The 19,493-nt window shown below is 46.7% G+C and overlaps 1 protein-coding gene across 1 annotated transcript in view; it reads right to left on the bottom strand.

Annotated features, from left to right (window-relative positions):
* Window positions 1-586: 586 nt before the first annotated feature.
* Window positions 587-19,493, bottom strand: part of LOC135080147 (alpha-2-macroglobulin-like protein 1) — a 32,787-nt gene continuing 13,880 nt past the window's right edge. Inside the window, exons 6-29 of the mRNA XM_063974832.1 lie at window positions 18,140-18,255; window positions 17,356-17,572; window positions 16,870-16,995; window positions 16,227-16,421; window positions 14,849-15,022; window positions 13,709-14,059; window positions 13,009-13,234; window positions 12,466-12,635; window positions 11,771-11,962; window positions 10,874-11,020; window positions 10,646-10,753; window positions 10,103-10,279; window positions 9,285-9,310; window positions 7,025-7,107; window positions 6,826-6,944; window positions 6,448-6,586; window positions 4,909-5,033; window positions 4,015-4,137; window positions 3,391-3,621; window positions 2,572-2,707; window positions 1,899-2,059; window positions 1,255-1,435; window positions 764-901; window positions 587-690 (exon numbers count right to left, since the gene is read on the bottom strand). Of these exons, the coding sequence (XP_063830902.1) occupies window positions 587-690; window positions 764-901; window positions 1,255-1,435; window positions 1,899-2,059; window positions 2,572-2,707; window positions 3,391-3,621; window positions 4,015-4,137; window positions 4,909-5,033; window positions 6,448-6,586; window positions 6,826-6,944; window positions 7,025-7,107; window positions 9,285-9,310; window positions 10,103-10,279; window positions 10,646-10,753; window positions 10,874-11,020; window positions 11,771-11,962; window positions 12,466-12,635; window positions 13,009-13,234; window positions 13,709-14,059; window positions 14,849-15,022; window positions 16,227-16,421; window positions 16,870-16,995; window positions 17,356-17,572; window positions 18,140-18,255 (3,765 nt within the window). The remainder of the gene's footprint in view (window positions 691-763; window positions 902-1,254; window positions 1,436-1,898; window positions 2,060-2,571; window positions 2,708-3,390; window positions 3,622-4,014; window positions 4,138-4,908; window positions 5,034-6,447; window positions 6,587-6,825; window positions 6,945-7,024; window positions 7,108-9,284; window positions 9,311-10,102; window positions 10,280-10,645; window positions 10,754-10,873; window positions 11,021-11,770; window positions 11,963-12,465; window positions 12,636-13,008; window positions 13,235-13,708; window positions 14,060-14,848; window positions 15,023-16,226; window positions 16,422-16,869; window positions 16,996-17,355; window positions 17,573-18,139; window positions 18,256-19,493) is intronic.

The following is a 19,493-nucleotide window of genomic DNA, read 5'->3' on the forward strand; positions in this document are numbered from 1 at the left end:
CACTTTGCCCCCCGGGTGCAGGAGAGTTGGCTTGGCATCGCCAGAGCGCACTCTCATGCTGTAAGAGCTTCCACTAAATCAGATTATGATCCTACGTCTAAGTGCACTGACCTTCAACCGCCACGTCTAGTTGACCACTGGCGGTCATCTTGACCATATCCGGCACTTTGCCCCCCGGGTGCAGGAGAGTTGGCTTGGCATCGCCAGAGCGCACTCTCATGCTGTAAGAGCTTCCACTAAATCAGATTATGATCCTACGTCTAAGTGCAGTGACCTTCAACCGCCACGTCTAGTTGACCACTGGCGGTCATCTTGACCATATCCGGCACTTTGCCCCCCGGGTGCAGGAGAGTTGGCTTGGCATCGCCAGAGCGCACTCTCATGCTGTAAGAGCTTCCACTAAATCAGATTATGATCCTACGTCTAAGTGCACTGACCTTCAACCGCCACGTCTAGTTGACCACTGGCGGTCATCTTGACCATATCCGGCACTTTGCCCCCCGGGTGCAGGAGAGTTGGCTTGGCATCGCCAGAGCGCACTCTCATGCTGTAAGAGCTTCCACTAAATCAGATTATGATCCTACGTCTAAGTGCACTGACCTTCAACCGCCACGTCTAGTTGACCACTGGCGGTCATCTTGACCATATCCGGCACTTTTCCTCCCGGGTGCAGGAGACTTGGCTTGGCATCTCCAGAGCGCACTCTCATGCTGTAAGAGCTTCCACTAAATCAGATTATGATCCTACGTCTAAGTGCACTGACCTTCAACCGCCACATCTAGTTGACCACTGGCAGTCATCTTGACCATATCCGGCACTTTGCCCCCCGGGTGCAGGAGACTTGGCTTGGCGTCACCAGAGCGCACTCTCACGGTCAGTTTGACAGATAATGGTGGCTGCACTGCACATCGTCATAGCTTCCACTAAATCAGATTAAGATCCTATGGTGTAAGTGCACTAACCTTTAACCACCACGTGTAGTTGACCACTGGCAGCCATCTTCACATCAGGTAATTTGTCCCCTGAGTACTAAAGAGTATCAGATTAAAATGCTTTGGTGTAAGTGCACTGACCTTCAAACGTCAAATCCAGCTGCGCACTGGCAACTATCCTTGACCATGTCGGGCATTTTGCCTCCCGGGTATAAGAAGGTTGGCTGACCCTCACGGTGAGACTGGCATACGCTAGGGGCTGCAAGGCCTTCAAAATGGTGAGCACAATTAGATTTAGAAGCAATGTAAGTGCATGACTAACCTTCAACCGCTACGTCTAGCTGACCACTGGCGGTCATCTTGACCATATCCGGCACTTTGCCCCCCGGGTGCAGGAGAGTTGGCTTGGCATCGCCAGAACGCACTCTCACGGTCAGGTTGGCTGCTGGTGGTGGCTGCACTGACGACCATGCTGTTAGAGCTTCTAAGGCTACTAGAGTGTCCTGAAAGTTATAGTGATCTTAGTTGTATCACACACGATAGAATTTCATGATTCATCATCAGCCTTTACTGTTTGAAAATGACGCTCTCTAATGTACCTACTATCGGAAACAGTGTTAACTGCCCATCGCCAGTCATGTCATCTCGTTTTATCGCAAAGAATCACACCATTTGATTAGAGCGAGTGCAAAAATGGAAATGGATAGTTAACAGTGTGACTGTGTACCTACCAGAGGCAAATGGAGGATACGTACATTTCTCACGCATGCCAAATGGTTTAGGGTTCTCCCCACCACAAGAAAGTTTGCATTGCTGCTTATAAAAGTCCTGAAGAATGGGCTTTACTGTTGGACTATTATGTATATGGACGACATTCTATTACTACTATGGAAGTTACGTTAATAGTTAGATTTCTAGAACTGGTAATATTTCTCTGAGCAGTTTCTGAGACACTTCAACACTGACCTGAGTGGACAGAAAGCCCCCGGCGAAGCTTCTATGCGAAGACAGCCAGCGCGTAGCGGCGCGAGCGTCTACTGCACAGCTGGTGGCGCGTAGTGATGATGGGCAGTACGATAGAGCTAGGAGAGCGTAGCCTGTGGCTTCTATTGATGTGGAGAGGCTACCTGGAAACAAAATGTTTTATTCAACATATTTTTTTTGCTGGAAAAAAAGAAGACTAGTAGCTGGATCAAAGGACAATCCTCAAAGTTCAAGTGAACATAAAGAGAAGATTCTATAGCCACGATAGCCGAACGGTGAATGGGTCGGACTGGCCGACTTGAGATCCTAAGAACGCGGGTTCAAATCCCACCGCCACTCGACTATTGTGGTGAGCCTACTCGTAACACAAGCTTATTTAGCTTAATACGAGGGGCTAACGGGACTATTAGTAATTTGTGCAATACAAATTTATACAAATTGATAATTCTAATAATCTTTTGTGAAAAAAAATGCACCTGGTGCTGCCAAGCCAAATTACTAGTTGACTCCTTTTGCCTTATTGCTGCAGGCCAAGTTTCTGAATAAATGAAGACCAAGCTAAGGCCACTGGGAATACGACAGGAATGACCTGGCTATGCCCAGGCTACGCAGTGCTTCTGGCACAAAAGAAGCAGCAGTAGAATAGTTCACTCACTGGTTTCCCACCACACGTAGTCACCGTTCCTACGAGCGATCTTGAGCAGTTCCATCAGCTCGCCCAACTCTTCCTCTTCTTTCAGTCCCGCGCCGACCGCTTCCTTGCTGTCCCATACAAGACTCGCTTCATTGCTCTATAAAAATAGTGCATACAAAATCAATTTAAGTAGTTTTAAATTTTTTAGCTGAGGATCCCTTATAGTACGTAATCTCATGCTTTGATGGCCAGATGCGAAATAGGGCATTGTTGACAGTGACACAGTACGCGGTACTCTCGATGAGTGAGGCGATGACGTAGGTAGGCAGATAAAGCCATGCTGGCGATCTTGCCTCCTTCGTTGAGACCTGATGTGGCAAGCTGTTCTTCATTTATATAATATTTCTGTCTTTGTGTGATTATTTGTCTGTATATCAAAATTGTTTGTTTCCCTAATATAAATAAATAAAATATAATAAAAAAAATATTATCTTACCTTTCTAAGCTCATCTTCGTAGCTCCTCAGCCTCATAAAGGTATACCCAAGTAAAGCATGGGCATACAATCTGGTAGGAGTACGAGCCTTCATCGGCGGGAGAACACGGTGGCATGACAGAGTGTTTCGTACTCGTAACAATCTGGCTGGGAGGGGAGCGGTACTCTCGACTAATGAGGCGATGACGTAGGCAGTCAAAGCCACGCTGTCGCTTTCTTCTTTGAGACTTCCCTGTGGCAAGCTGTTCTCTACGTAAGTGATGACGTAGGCGGTTAATAACACGCTGACTCGCCTTGTTCGTTGAGACCTTCTTGTGACAAGCTACTCTCTATGCTACATCTTACCTTTCTCAGCTCATCTTCGTAGCTCCTCAGCCTCATAAACGTATATCCTAACAGAGCATGGGCATACACTCTGGTAGGAGTGCGAGCCTTCATCGGAGGAAGGGCTCGCAGGCATGACAGAGTGTTTCGTAGCACTCTGGCTGGGAGGGGAGCGGTACTCTCGACTAATGAGGCGATGACGTAGGCGGTTAAAGCCACGCTGGCGATCTCGCCTTCTTCGTTGAGGCCTCCCTGTGAAAAAAAATACAAATAAGTGTATTAAGTGGTCACAGTGGTGGTAAGGCTTGTCACAGTCATACAGAACCGAAGATCCCCAAGTGTATACCTGTAATTGAGGTCATCATGTAGTATCATGTGTTAACCATGTTAAAATGTCTGAACTGTAATATGTACCTTTGTTGGTGTACCTAATAAATAAATAAATACAAGAAGATTCTCGAATGGCGACTACGGACTGAAAGACGCATTGGGTTCGACCATTTCCATCTGGTGGGTACTTAGACCTATGCCATAATAGTTGCACTATTTGTATTTTATGTCTACCAAAGGCACTTTTACTACTAAAGGTACTAAACTACTGCTAGGTGGGTAAAAAAGAAATTCAAAACTATGTTAAAAGCTTACCCTCAATTCTTTGTGGAACACCTGTCCTTCATTTCTAAAGCATCCATTTTCCATTTGCTGGTCCAGGAGCCAGCGCTCAGCTCGCTCTATAGCTGGAGGCACTGGTAGTCCAGGCGTTAAGATCTGCAAAGAAAATAAAGCATTGCTGATGAGAGTTTTTCTACCTCGAATTATTAAACCAGAATCTAATTGATTGACTCACCAATCAAATTCAATTAATGAAATCGCAGAAAAAAACTCTCAAGTCATGATTTCATGCTGAGAAACTTTCAGCTTTTTTAGTAACGAAGGTCTACGGGACTATTCCCATCTCTCGTTCTCACCACTGCAACTCCTGTGTAAACAGGATCTACAGCTTGACCAAAAAATGACGCGACAAAGGTAGATACGGCGCAGTATAGGACGTCCACCCACAAGGTGGACCGCTGACCTCATAAAGGCACTGGATGCAGTTGCAGGCCGCTACCAACCGGCCACTGTGGAAATCATTGGGGGAAGCCTATGTTCAGCAGTGGACGTCCTAATGGCTGAAATGATGATGACGATGAAGGTAGATAGGATTTTGGATGGTTAAGTACATTAAAGGATTTTTTTCTAGGAATGAGAACAACATAAGTAGGTAGGTGCCTCAATGCTCAGTTGCGTCTTGTTTTTCAAATGTTTACCTGCGTCTCTCCACCATTGCAATCAGGCGATCACTAAAAACCATGCGAACAACTGCGGCATTCGAGTGGAAGCCTATTTGGCATAATTTTCAAATTAATTTATACAACACGTTTAGGTTCCGTAATTTTCTGCTTTTAGTGTGCCAAATAAATTAATGTATTTTCTTTCTTTCTTTCTTCTATAAGAGCTATCGGAAACAAAAAACACAATAGAGAAGGAACTAAGTACCTGGTGGGCTCTCCTCAGGTAGCGCAGTGCGAAAGCCGTAAGCCAGGTGGAAGGCGTTGCGTCGGCCGGCCCGAAGGCGCTGAACCCGCCGCGAGCGTGCGCATACTGCAGCTGCCGCGTGAACCCTGCGCACAAGCATGTTAGTAAGACCAGGCCTGTTCATCTCCGCGAGTTTACATCGAAAACAAAACACGCACGATGGCCCACCTACAGGATACTATTTGACAAGGCCTCACATACGAGCGAACATTGACTCACGCACGCGTATTCTTGAGTATGATGGAAGAAAATAAAGAAAATGGTGTACTAAATACTGTGCAGTGTTTAACTGCCTAAATAATAATAAAAACAAAGAATGTACTTTTTTAAGTTGCCTCAAGACACTGAGAGGTAAATAAGTAGTTAATTTTATTCATGATAATGTATTTCCTCCGCCATTTTCCGCAGTTTGGCACCTCACGTCACATCATTTTACCGAAGTCAGCCCTATAGCTTCGGCGCAGTGCCGATCACTGACGTTTGTCAACAAAATGGTGCTTGACTCTTGAGACAAGCTAAATTACACCATATTGTTAATGACATTGAGCATACATTTTTTTAAATACCTTCGCGAAGTAAAACTTCTGTACGTAGTACTTATTATTATTCTGTGGTAAGACTATAGTCTGGTCTGTGAGCACGTAGAATTTTGTCCAATGACCCCAAGCTACCCATCCGTATCGCTCGCGCGTATTATGTTGCTGTCGCGCTCGCACACTCACTGCGGGCGCGCGTCGCACAGTCGCGACAGCAATACAATTACGCGCGAGCGATAAGGATGGGTAGCTTGGGGTCATTGGACAAAATTCTACGTGCTCACAGACCGGGCTTTAGTTTTGTTGTCTGTAGTAAGATAATGGTACATCGAGTTGAGATCTGGCTTAAAAAGGCTTGTATCCAGAGCCGTGAAACATGATTCGTTCGTTTCAGCCAAATGATGTCCACTGCTGGACAAAGGCCTCCTCCAAGGTTTTCCACAATGCACGGTCCTGCGCTGCCCGCATCCAGGCTCTTTACCAGATCGTCGGTCCACCTAGTAGGAGGCCAGCTCTCGCTACGTCTTCCAGCCCTGATTGTTAGGTGACATACATGACAAACATGATTATTAGGTGATATTATTTTAGTAACTCGAATGTTAGCACATCGGGCTTAACACTGGTCTTACGTAGTTCCCTCCGCAAGAGGAGCGTGCAGGGCCTGCTGTTTAGGTGTTTATCGCCGGTGGTGTTGCGGAAATCTTCGGTCGGATACTCGTCACCGCCACTCAGGCGATGACGGAACTATTTTGCAGGTTTTAGTGGGCTTAAGTACTAATATCCTTGTCAGGGCTGAGCAGCGCACTTTTTAGGAAGCTGGGAGTTGCAAGTTAACTTTCTAGAAAAAACATAGTAGAGTCTGATGTGCTTTCACTTGTGTACTTCTACTAGGTGCAGTCCTTTGAAAAGGCGGAGGCTGTACGTTATACTGTACTGTAGAATTTTTTATCAAGAGTGCACTGACCTCTGGCCACGTGTAGCTTGGCGGTAGCGGCGGGCGCGCCGGCGGGGTCGAGCTGCGAAAGCGCCAGTAAGTTGGTGGCAAGTCGCGCCATATTCTGTTCGCCACAACCGCGTGGAAGCGTCACTAGGGAATCTGCGTCCTGGATTATAATAAAATTGGTGTTTAAAAACTCATAAAACTCATTTAACTATTTCTGTAAATAGGCTTAAAAAAAGCACTTTACACGTCCCAGTATTAACCCTACCACTGCTTCAGGACAATAAATGGGCCAGTGCTGAGAAGAAGCAGCGCAAGAAACTCAGTCACTATTGTCAACCTATATTTTTGTTAAAAATACCTTCATAAACTTTTTTTACTTGTGTAAGCAGGTACACTTACAGCTAGTAGAGGGCCTGTGACGTCACCGATTGCCCACACAGTGAGGGACTCAGTTCCAGGTACGGGTTGGATGGGTGGCCAAGTCCAAGACACTTCAGACTGGCTAGACTCTATACTGCCTGAAAAAAATATACAATTAAAAATTACCTTTAAACTTGTAAGTAAGTAGGTACTCAATGAATGAGTTAAAAAGACGTACCTTTGCCGCAAAGCAATATAGATTTGTGTTCTTGAACCGGCACTCCCTCTGGGTCTACTGTGATATTGATGATAACTTCGTCGCTGAAAAATTAAAACGAAATATAAATACCCAACATATAATGCGTTAATGTTGTTATAACGCAACATACACGCATTGAAAAATTCAAGTCATCATTCATTCAGCAGTTTCAGCACTGCAGAATCACGAAATTATATTTTTTTTATTTACATTGAAGAAGTTCCTTGGCCTGCATCTCACCTGTTGAAAGTGATGATCAGGCCGAAGGTGGAAGCGAGTCTCCTCAAGCTGCTTCCACTGGGTATGAAACGCAGAACTTCATTAACACTTTGTAGGTATTCTTGGCTCACCTTGCCTGTGAGCTGGCTGCGGTGCCATTGGCACAACTCCGGTCGCGCACGGCTTTGGCCCGTACGCTCAGGCGCGCGTTGCCAGTAAGTCTAGCCCTGATCTCTGCGCAAAGTGTCTCCTGTCCTCCAGCCTCTTTGCCCGCTATTCACCAGCCTTAGAGCCTTATGCCCTTCGTCCTCAGTTTCCCCTGAACCTACTCCCTGCCTCCATACCTATTGCACGCTTACCTGGCCTGCGAGCTGGCAACAGCCTTGGTGCGCACGTTGCCCGTGAGTCTAGCTCTGATCTCTGCGCAATGTGTCCCCTGTCCTCTAGCCTAATTGTCTCCTCCTGGTCCCCTGTCCTCTAGCCTTATTGCCCCCTCCTGGTCACTGGCCTCAGTACATCCTGCCTATTGCACCCCAGCCTTCATGCTTCCTGCACTCTTACCTGGCCTGAGAGCTGGCTGCGGTGCCATTGGCACAACTCCAATCGCGCACAGCCTTGGCTCGTACGCTCAATCGCGCGTTGCCAGTAAGTCGCGCCCTGATCTCTGCGCAACGTTTCCTGTAGCCTCCAGCCTCTTTGCCCGCTATTCACCAGCCTTAGAGCCTTATGCCCTTCGTCCTCAGTTTCCCCTGAACCTACTCCCTGTCTCCATACCTATTGCGCGCTTACTTTGCCTGTGAGCTGGCCGTGGTGCCATTAGCACAACTCCGGTCGCGCACAGCTTTGGCTCGTAGAATGCTATGCCCGACAGGGTCCATAATTGTATCTTATAAAACCATACATACTACCTCTGTAACATTATGGATGCAATAAAGAATTGAGTATTGAGTCCGCTCAGTCGCGCGTTGCCCGTGAGTCTAGCCCTGATATCGGTGCAACATGTCCCCTGTCCTCTAGCCTTATTGCCCCTTCTGGTCACTGGCCTCAGTACATCCAGCCTATTGCACCCCAGCCTTCATGCTTCCAGCGCTCTTACCTGGCCTGAGAGCTCGCCGCAGTCCCGTTCGCGCAGCTGCGGTCGCGTACAGCCTTGGTTCGTACGCTCAATCGCGCGTTGCCAGTAAGTCTGGGGTGGTGGCGTAGTGAGGCGGGTCGTTACATTCCCTCTAATATGGTCGAGTGAAGCGATGGCTGGTTCACTCGTCATGTCTGTGAACAGGCGCTGCTTTCGGGGACTGGTCAATCCAAGTTATTCAAATTTATGTATGCGAGTCATTTCTACTAGTATCTTAATATGTAAGTCTAGATATTAGCACGTCACTACCTTGTTTAATATACCACGCAATCTTGTATACCCATTCTTATAAGATACACCATACAAGAATGCATGGTAAATTCAGTGAACTGCTCCTGAATCGAATGTACCTACTACTACTATTTCTATTTATTTATATTAACCGGCAGACAGTGGTGACTGAGTTTGTTGCGGCGCTTCTTCTCAGCACTTGCCAAATGTTGGTCTCGAAGCGCTGGTAGGGTAAAAAGATTATGAGACATGTAGAGGCTCCTTAAGAGCAAAATGACGATTTGTAAGAACTATTTATTAGTCCAAACAAATAAAGAAATTTTGACTTTGACTTTGTCTAGCCCTGATCTCTGGGCAACGTGTCCTCTAGCATATTGCTTCCCCTTCTGGTCACTGGCCTCAGTACATCCTGCCTATTGCACCCCAGCCTTCATGCTTCCTGCGCTCTTACCTGGCCTGAGAGCTCGCCGCTGTACCGTTAGCGCAGCTGTGGTCAGGCACAGCTTTGGCTCGTCCGCTCAATCGCGCGTTGCCAGTAAGTCGAGCCCTGATCTCTGCGCTACGTGTCCTCTAGCCTAATTTCCACCTCCTGGTCACTGGCCTCAGTACATCCTGCCTATTGCACCCCAGCCTTCATGCTTCCTGCGCTCTTACCTGGCCTGTGAACTGGCAGCAGTGCCATTCGCGCAGCTGCGGTCACGCACAGCCTTGGCTCGTACGCTCAATCGCGCGTTGCCAGTAAGTCTAGCCCTGATCTCTGCGCTACGTGTCCCCTGTCCTCTAGCCTAATTGCCCCCTCCTCACTGGCCTAAGTACATCCTGCCTATTGCACCCCAGCCTTCATGATTCCTGCGCTCTTACCTGGCCTGCGAGCTGGCCGCGGTGCCATTTGCACAGCAGCGGTCGCGCACAGCCTTGGCTCGTACGCTCAATCGCGCGTTGCCAGTAAGTCGAGCCCTGATCTCTGCGCAAAGTGTCCCCTGTCCTCTAGCCTAATTGCCCCCTCCTGGTCACTGGCCCCAGTACATCCTGCCTATTGCACCCCAGCCTTCATGCTTCCTGCGCTCTTACCTGGCCTGAGAGCTGGCTGAGGTGCCATTTGCACAGCTGCGGTCGCGTACAGCCTTGGCTCGTACGCTCAATCGCGCGTTGCCAGTAAGTCTAGTCCTGATCTCTGGGCAACGTGTTCTTCTTCTCAGTCGGTACACTCTTGTCAGAGTGGTCGTGGTCATCATCTTGAATCACGATTCAGAGTGATGTTCCTCGTAATACGGCGCCATTCCTCGCGGACTGCAGCTTTCCGGGTACTTTTGCTAACCGAGCACTTAGTTGCGGCCTTGATCTGGTCCGGCAACGTGTCCTCTAGCCTAATTGCCCCCTCCTGGTAACTGGCCTCAGTACATCCTGCCTATTGCGCCCCAGCCTTCATGCTTCCTGTGCTCTTACCTGGCCTGTGAGCTGGCTGCGGTGCTATTGGCACAACTCCGGTCGCGTACAGCCTTGGCTCGTACGCTCAATCGCGCGTTGCCAGTAAGTCTAGCTCTGATTTCTGCGCGACGTGCGACGGAGGCACGTGCGGGTACGCACGCCCATTCCACGTGCTCTGTTGGTCCTTCGAGCCGGGCGTCTGTTAAGATCTGGATTTGGACCTGGAATAACATTTGAAAGTTGAAAAACTGGAAAAGTGCGAGAATGATTAAGCCGTGTCGTGTCTTAAGAGATCCGCGATGACACAGACACTACGAGCTGGCGATACTAGAGGCTACTGTCGATGGTACTATTACTATCCCGTATTCCCAAATTACAAGGCTTCTAAGGGCATCGTCATGTTTCTAGGTAAACGAGCTCCACATAACTTTGAACTGGCTGTGGATATTAATTTAAGGCATTTTCCTGACTTGAAAAAACAGATTGGGAGTTGTTTATGTGATGTGATTATTAGTATCTGACACCAGGATTATGATCTCAGTTGTTACAGCCCACACTATTAGAAATAAGAATTAATTCATACTCACGCTGAGTGGTTCATACAGGTAGTTGAAAAGGCGGTACCGGACGATGGTGGCATCTCCACGCTTCAATCGCCGCGGACAGTCAGCGTGGATGAAGAATTCGCGGAAAACCTAAAATTACAAAAACAAACTGCTTGAGCCTTTATATCTCCACTCTGTAAATGTAGGTTTAACACACATAATAGTAACACTTTCTGTATTGCAATTACAATGAAGTAAAATGCTTCATACCTGTAGAACAGCCGGTTGTGATATGGCGATGCCAGTCCGCGCTAGGCAGACTGCTGACGCCTCGAACCTGCTGATGGAGTCAGGTGCTTTTGCCGATGCCACTGCAGACCCGTTGCCTCCCACGCCCACTAGCCGCCACAACCACGCCTGTAAAAAGAAAACATTGATAGTCGTCATTCTTTGCAAGTTTTAACATTTCAATGTAAAGCCTGGTCCGTGAGCACGTAGAATTTTGTCCAATGACCCCAAGCTACCCATCCTTATCGCTCGCACGTAATTCTGTTGCTGTCGCGCTCGCACACTCACTGCGGGCGCCCGTCGCACAGTCGCGACAGCAATATAATTACGCGCGAGCGATAAGGATGGGTAGCTTGGGGTCATTGGACAAAATTCTACGTGCTCACGGACCAGGCTTTAGTAGAAATCATGATGCTAGCCCTGTGCCCGTCAGCTCTAAGCTATGCAGTTTGATGCTTTGGAAGGAGGTCCTTGTCCCTGCTCCCTTGTGTCTCGCCTCGGAGAAGTCACTCCTCGGCACGATAGCGTCCTCAAACGTGGGTAGCTATCAGTCCCAGACTTATTCATGACCGATATTTGGAAATACATTTTTGCACCCTTGTTAATCTCGGAGTATTGAGTCCTCGAACATGGTAGAATCCGTCAGCTCCAGACTACTTCAAAGACAGTTCTGTTTTTCTGCTGCAGGTCTGTTGCTATGAAAGGATATCCTAGTGACTGTTCCCTCGTGTCTCACCTCAGAGAAGTCGCTTCTTGGCACATTGGAGTCCTCGAACATGGGTAAGCCCGTCAGCTCCAGGTTGCTCCAAAGACAGTTTTGCTTCTCTGGTGCATAGGAAGTAAATCAAAGACTCTAGTTCCTGTTCCTTCGTGACTCACCTCTGAGAAGTCGCTCCTCGGCACTGTAGAGTCCTCAAACATGGGTGAAGGTGGCGCCAGGCAGGCGATGCCCGCTCGGTTACCTCCGCCCGCCACCCGCACCCCCGCTACTGCTAACCACGTAGCCGTCAGCTCTATGCTGCTCGAAGGGAACTGCTGCAGGTCTGTTGCTATGAAAGGATATCCTAGAGACTGTTCCCTCGTGTCTCACATCAGGGAAGTCACTTCTCGGCACGGTAGAGTCTTCGAACATGGGTAAGGGCGGCGCAAGCACGCGTTACCTGCGCCAAGCCTAACCACTGCTAAGCTCTAAGCTATTCACGGGAGAGTCTGATATTTTGGAATTAGGTATATTCTAGTCCCTGTTACTTCGTGACTCACCTCTGAGAAGTCGCTCCTCGGCACCGTAGAGTCTTCAAACATGGGCGAAGGTGGTGCCAGGCAGGCGATGCCCGCACCAAGGCTAGCCACTGCTAAGCTCTAAGCTATTCAGTCTGATACTTTGATACTCCTACTAGGTGGACCGACGATCTGGTAAAGGTCGCGGGAAGAGCCTGGATGCGGGCAGCGCAGGACCGTTCATTGTGGAAAACCTTGGGGGAGGCCTTTGTCCAGCAGTGGACGTCATTTGGCTGGAACGAACGAACGAACTTTGGAAGTAGGTATACCCAAGTCCCTGTTCCTTCGTGACTCACCTCTGAGAAGTCGCTCCTCGGCACCGTAGAGTCCTCAAACATGGGTGAAGGTGGCGCCAGGCAGGCGATGCCCGCGCGGTTACCTCCGCCCGCCACCCGCACCCCCGCTACTGCTAACCACGTGGCCGTCAGCTCTATGCTGCTCGATGGGAACTGCTGCAGGTCTGTTGCTTTGGAACAAAAATAATAAAGGTAATTTGGAATGAAAGCTTCGTTTGGGCGTTACTTTTCTGCGTAGCTTATTATTGTCAGAATATTTAAGGGTCTGAAATGTAGTCATTATTGCTTGAGATACCCCACCCTTTACCAATCCTCAATCTCAGGAGCTCTCGTGTGTGGTGGTGTTTAACTCGACCCAAGAGGCCACGTGCCGGAAAGCGCAGCGTAGGACATCCACCCACAAGGTGGACCGACGATATCATAAAGGTTAGTAGGAAGGCGCTGGATGCAGGCCGCTATCAACCAGTCATTATGGAAATCATTGGGAGAGGCCTATGTTCAGCAGTAGACGTCCTATGACTGAAATGATGATGAAAAACTTACTTAAAAAGCAAGACCCAGCTGCCTCATACTCGGTCAGGTTCCGGTGACTGTCCATCAGTCTTCTCAGACCCGTCATAACCAGTTCCCGTACGGTAGGCGCTGGTTGGTTCCACTTAGCTGCTGAGTCCACCACTGTGAGGGCACACAGCGCTGGTCCAGGGGTCGTGATGCGAATACTGGCTGTTCCACCAGGGGCCACTTGCCGGGATAACCAGGTGGCTTCCACCTGAAAGAAGGAAAGAATACAGGCAAAGACCACAACTGTTCAGCTTTTCCCCGGGATACTTTTGGCTTTCACTGGTTGGGTTTGGTTGGAGGTCAAACTGTAGATCTTGGTTACACAGAACTCACAGAAGTGGTAGCAGTGGGAATAGTCCTGTAAGGCAAAGTTGACAAAAATAAGTCACAATGCAGCACAACAAACAAAAGAATACCATAGATAGATTAACGCCCGTATTCACAAACATTACCATGAGGTCTCACAGTGCGCGTGGACGCACAGGATGACACACGAACCAATCACAGTGCTCTATTCAACGCTGTGCGTTCGATATGTTGCTTCACTTAAGCAAGTATCGTTTGTGAAAATGGGCTTAAATACATCAGCAGTGCAGCTTTGCTACTTAAAATGACCTCTCTCTGCATAGGTCTGGAAGGACCTGCGATGAAATTAATGGGTTTTCTTTCCTCGAAGGCTTACCTTATTGCTGAAACACTCGTCCATCTCAAACTGCTTGCTGGCACTGACGAGTTCTCCATTATAGTAGAAGTACGCGATCAAATGGCTATCGGGGCACATTTGGTGCGTCACTTTGATCGGCAGCATGACCCTCAGCATATGCCTGTCTAGTAAGGTGTCTGGGTCATTCCCGTCGAAGATGGTATCATTTGATAGGATTCTGACCGTATTTGTTTGAGAATTAGTGACTGTAAAGTCTGCATTGTAACATTGAGCGTTTCTAGAGGTGGTGGGTATGTAGTCTGAAGAACTGGTCTGAGGACATTGTGTGGTCGCTCCCCAACGGTAAATGGTTCCTCCACGAGTGATTACCTGAAATAAGAAAAAGTCTTAGAATGGGCTCCAGACTATAATCCGGGCCTTTTCAAGGCAAGAGTGAATAGGCACTTACAAGGCAGATATGCACCATCCTAGACTGCATCCCACTTAACAGCAGGTGCGATTGTGGTCAAATATCTGCCTTGTTATGCATAAAAAAAAAGATCACAGCAAAAACTAAATCTGTCTTATTGAAAGTAAATTATTTTTCATGTTTATAAAGAGTGTCTATACTTAAATTATGTGATGAGCAGCTTTACATTTATTTTGCTGACACTAATCGCAGCTATTAATAATTTAACACCTGGTTGGGCACTGGTCATCACCATTAGTCATTGCTAATCATTACCAGTGCTCGATAATAAGTTATTATAAATAATGTATAATTTTAAGCATAGGTACAATGTTCGTTATTAACAGTAATAATGAAATATCTGAATATATAATATCAGTCAAAAACACATCAACCTTTCACAAAATTGTAGTTTCTTCAATATTGTGAACTGGTTTTCTTTTTCAGTAGTGCCTGTGAGACCCCAGCGCGGTGGAGACATCTGTGTGACATACTGATAGGTACCTACGAAAAGCCTGTTGATACAGAAGGCAGTATTCACCACGAAGTGAATCGTAGGAGGTTTAGACACATTCCTCAGGTTATTGTATAGCAGCACGACGATCCTTTCGGAGCCGGCCTCGGGTCTAAGAGGCCTCGGCGCGGTGGAAACGTCTGTGTGACGTCCTGATAGGTACTACGGAGAGGCTGTTGATACAGAAAGTACTTACCACAAAGTGGACTGTCAGTGGCTTGGACACGTTTCTCAGGTTGATGTATAGTGGCACAAATGTTCTTCCGGAGCCTGCTTCGGGCCTGAGAGGCCCCAGTGCGGCGGTGACGTCATCACGCCGTGTGGCCACGTACAGCGAGGTTGATACGCTGCTGTCGTTATGGAGAGACGCCTGGAAATTATTCGTTGCTCTTTGAATAAAATTATCTGGATATTTTTTAAAGAAGTTCTCAAGCACGAGGAAGGCACCTTAAAATAATTTCTGTCGTTGTTTTCCAGAAGAATTATGAAGAACTTGGGGTGTCACAGCTCAGTGACAACAGCGCTTTGGTAGCGATCATGAAAGATAAGCAACCTATAGATGACCCAAGCTGAACTGTCCCACCAAACTCTATGACAGGGTCTACCATCGTTTAACTATATGGTTTCCAACATGGCAAAAATCGGAACCAGCGATCCGGTATTGACGGTGGCGCCCCACTGTCAATGTCATGCATAGGACAGTTCAGTATTTTGGAACTATACACCGTGGTTAGTAATGGATGGGGGCCAATTCCACTCATGATTAGGAGCAAATCCAAAGGCAACTCAGATAATATCAGAACAGCCCTCAGACAATAAGGTTACTGTAAAGTAATAAATTTAAACGTAATCCAGATTTGGTGTATACGTATAAGAGCTGATGAACGCCAGACCTTCGTCATTTTATAAAAGCTGAAACTTTGTCAGCGTATGCTCATGAATCATGAAGTTTGGGTCATCGTGGCTTTGGCAGCTATCCTAAAAAAACTGTCTGGCAAGGAGTTGGAACTGTCAAAACTGTCTGGCTATTGTGGAAACAACTTGTAATCGTTCTTAAACTAACGTAGGTCTGGCGTTCACTAGCTCTTAGTCTATACGGGTTTATCTGTTGTACAACATGATCGAGCTAACTGCGCATTTCGCTGGAATGCGACTCTCCCACTTAGCCGCAAACCTCACCGCGTTCACTCCGGCCATTCTAGAGCGTTGAAGTGACGTCACGGCTAGGGTTGCCAGGTCCAAAAACACAAAAGCCGGATTCTGTGCTTCATTTGGCCGGAAATTTTACCCTAAAAGCCGGTGCAATTAGTGTCATAGCTCACGAGTGAGTACTATCATCATCGGTTGCCCAACATCCTGATGCAGTGCGCTTTATATTATTCTGTGACTCGACTTTCGCCTGGCGCGACAGCCACTTAAAAAGCCTAACAAAAGCCGGACAGGCCGGACAAGACCGTAAAAACCCAAACATGTCCGGCTAAAGCCGGACACCTGGCAGCCCTAGTCACGGCTGCCAGGTGGGCAGTTAACTCGACTGGGTTGTAGAGGCTTAACATTATGTTGTTCAGCTTTACCTGAAAATTGTAATAGCTGCCGCCGTCTTCATTAGCTGTGAACATGACTTTGGCTACCCCTTTGTCATCGGTCAGCGCTTCGTGGCAGGAATCGTTCAGCGCAGAAGGCTTGTAGTCGGCGAGGAAACCGGGCACTCGGCACACTTTAATCCGTTCGTTTGACGCTGGCTTGTCGTCCCAGCGGGTTGCTTTCACCTAGAAATGAATTTATCAATGGGTAGTTTATGCTATCCGTCTATGTTTACGCATCTTGTGATGCAATGGAACAACCTGGATATGACTGGCTCAAAATGAAAGGTGTAAGGGTTGCTATTGCCTAGAAGTGAGATGATATTTCGAACTGATGCTGACATTGTAAGCTATGTGTTCTACATAGCCTAAAATATCCTAAATTTAAGCCCGGTCTGTGAGCACGTAGAATTTTGTCCAATGACCCCAAGCTACCCATCCTTATCGCTCGCGCGTAATTATGTTGCTGTCGCGACTGTGCGACGGGCGCCCGCAGTGAGTGTGCGAGCGCGACAGCAACATAGTTACGCGCGAGCGATAAAGATGTGTAGCTTGGGGTCATTGGACAAAATTCTACGTGCTCACGGACCAGACTATATCAGTATCAGTAAAGTAATTTCCTTTCTATTCCTACCTTCAATTTATAAGGCAATCCTGGGGAAATTACTGGCCGGTGTTTTGTCAAGAACTGCAGGGAGATTGGTGAGTCCACAACTTCTGACACGACTGTGGTGTTCTGCCATATTCTGGTACCGTCCTCCTGAAAGATACAACATTTACATATTTCAGTAATCGTCATTAGATAATAAGTCGATTGAGATGTTTTGTGCTGAGATTAAATGAAGTTAATGATTTAACAAGATGTAGAGATTGGAACAATGGAGAGCGAAAAGCCGTTGGTTTTTATCCTGCCTGCCTGGTCTTGTTGAGACTTTCGCTATGTGCTTCAGCTCAAGAAATCTAAAACAAAATAACGGTTAATAAGTCCTTTTACCATGATATCTGGTGCGATAGTTAGTCCTTTTAGCAGCTTCCGTATGTCTGCAGCTTGCTTCAAACCTCATGCCTCATAATCTGACGACAGCTGTTCTTTAAGATTTTCGAATGTGGAACCACTTACTTGGAAAGAGAAGTCAGCCACCACCACATCAGGTGGATTGGTCCCGTTCAGCCCAACTCTTCTAGCAGCCGCCGCGTGTCTGTGACAAGCTCGAGGTGCCTTTATCCTGACGACGGTCTTGATGCTGCTACTAGATGCCTCTTGCGCGACCACGGTGCCGCCTGCGCCTCGGATCCGGATGACCAGCATGCCTTCTACCGCTTCGGTCCAGGGGTATCTGAAAGTCAACTCAAATTATATTAGACAGAGACGCGAGTTTCGAATGTTTCAGACTTATTCAAATATTTAAAGTAAGTGTGGCGACACCGACGATACGCCACTACAAACTGTGTACCAACAGATGGCGCTGTCACTACTACACTATGGCACACTCCGTCGCTCATACAAACCTGCATCGCGGTGACGGAGTTTTATATACTGCCAAGTATATATAGACAAACCAAGATGGTGTAAATTGGACCTTGGTCCCCGTGCATAACACCCGCTCGGAAGGAAGCATTAACATCTAGCTTCCTTATTGTGGATGAACATCATATCCCACATAAGTTATCAAGTGGCAGTAGACGGGACACACAGCTCGTAGAGACGATGGCCGTTGGGGCAGAAAAGTTCTCGAGTGGCGACCGCGGGCCGGAAGACATAGCGAGGGCAGGCTTCCCACTAGATGGACCGACGATCTGTTTAAGGTCACAGGCAGGACCCGTTATGGACATCCTTGGGGGAGGCCTTTGCCCAGCAGTGGACGTCATTTGGCTGAAACAAACGAACATACGAAAGTATTTACCTTACGCATACAGTCCACACCAGCCTCTCGCTGGTCCTCAAAACTCGAGGTGCATGGCGCACGCTTAGTTGGAACGGCGGTAGCTCGTAGTTGCCCACCCAGAACACTGCTGCACCCTGCCGATATTAGAATAAAGTCGAAGAAAATTCTCTACCGTTAGAGCTTAGTGATACTTTCTTAAGATAAAGATTGATGATCAGAGATGATATTTTCACTTTTACTATCGGTGTGGTGTGAAAGTTTGAAACCATCGATAACAATTTTCCGACTCTACGTTCGATAGCAGGATCATTATGCTGTGATTTGTATAATACTTATGATTGTAGCATAGTACGAGTAAGGGTATCCTTCCGTTTGGCCAAATTACTTTTCGCCAAATTTCACTTCGCAAACAACTTATCGCCAAAGTTTCATTTTCCAAATGAACTTTTAGCAACTGTACTTTTCGCAACTAATTCATTTGGTCAAATTATCATTTGGCCAAATATTACTTGGCAAATGTTTATATAGCAAATGTTTTATTTTGCCAAATATTATATCCCAAATAATTTGTTTGGTCAAATTGCACTTCACATACTTCACCCACCGTTACCCACAAATCAAACCATAAGGCAGATGATCATGGTTTTCACAAGAATTTTATGTAAAACAAAGAGATTGCAGAAAACAGTATGGTTGCAGAAAGTAGGTATTGCATAAAATAGTAGGTTAGGTTAGGTTAGAACAGTGACCCTTAACGCGCGAAGGCGAGCGAAGCGTGCCGCGGCAGCGGCCGCCGAGCGCTAGAATCACCTCTATTGTTAATGAATCATTTGGAAATTTCGATAAAAAGAATGAAATATGAAAATGAATTTAGAACAAATTTTATATTAACTACCCACTAAAAAAATAATAACCACAAGTTAATTTGTATTCCATTCTATGCACCAATCAAATTATTTTGTAAATAGTGTATCGTGAAATATTTTTGCCAAATGAAACATTTGCCAAAACATACTTTGCCAAACAATAATTTGCTAAACAACAATATGCCAAAAACGGCATTTGCGAATTAAAAGTTTGCTATAAGTTGTTTTGCCAAATGAGAATTTGCCAAATGAAAATTTGCGAAACGTTGTTTGCGATGTGATAATTTGGGAAACGTTTTTTGGCCAAACATTAGTAATCCACGAGTAAGATATACGAGTAGTAACAAATTAAAAGTCAAGAAAATTATGAAATTAATATTTGATTACAAAAAAAACAATGTGAAACGCGATGTTGTAAACACAAAAACAGTGTTGATTCATTATGATCATGAACACCCAACAAATTATTTGAAATCCGGAAAAAAGATAATGTGTAATCTAAAATT

The sequence above is a fragment of the Ostrinia nubilalis genome, chromosome 17 (assembly GCF_963855985.1).
Source record: "Ostrinia nubilalis chromosome 17, ilOstNubi1.1, whole genome shotgun sequence".
In the NCBI taxonomy this organism is placed as follows: Eukaryota; Metazoa; Arthropoda; class Insecta; order Lepidoptera; family Crambidae; genus Ostrinia; species Ostrinia nubilalis.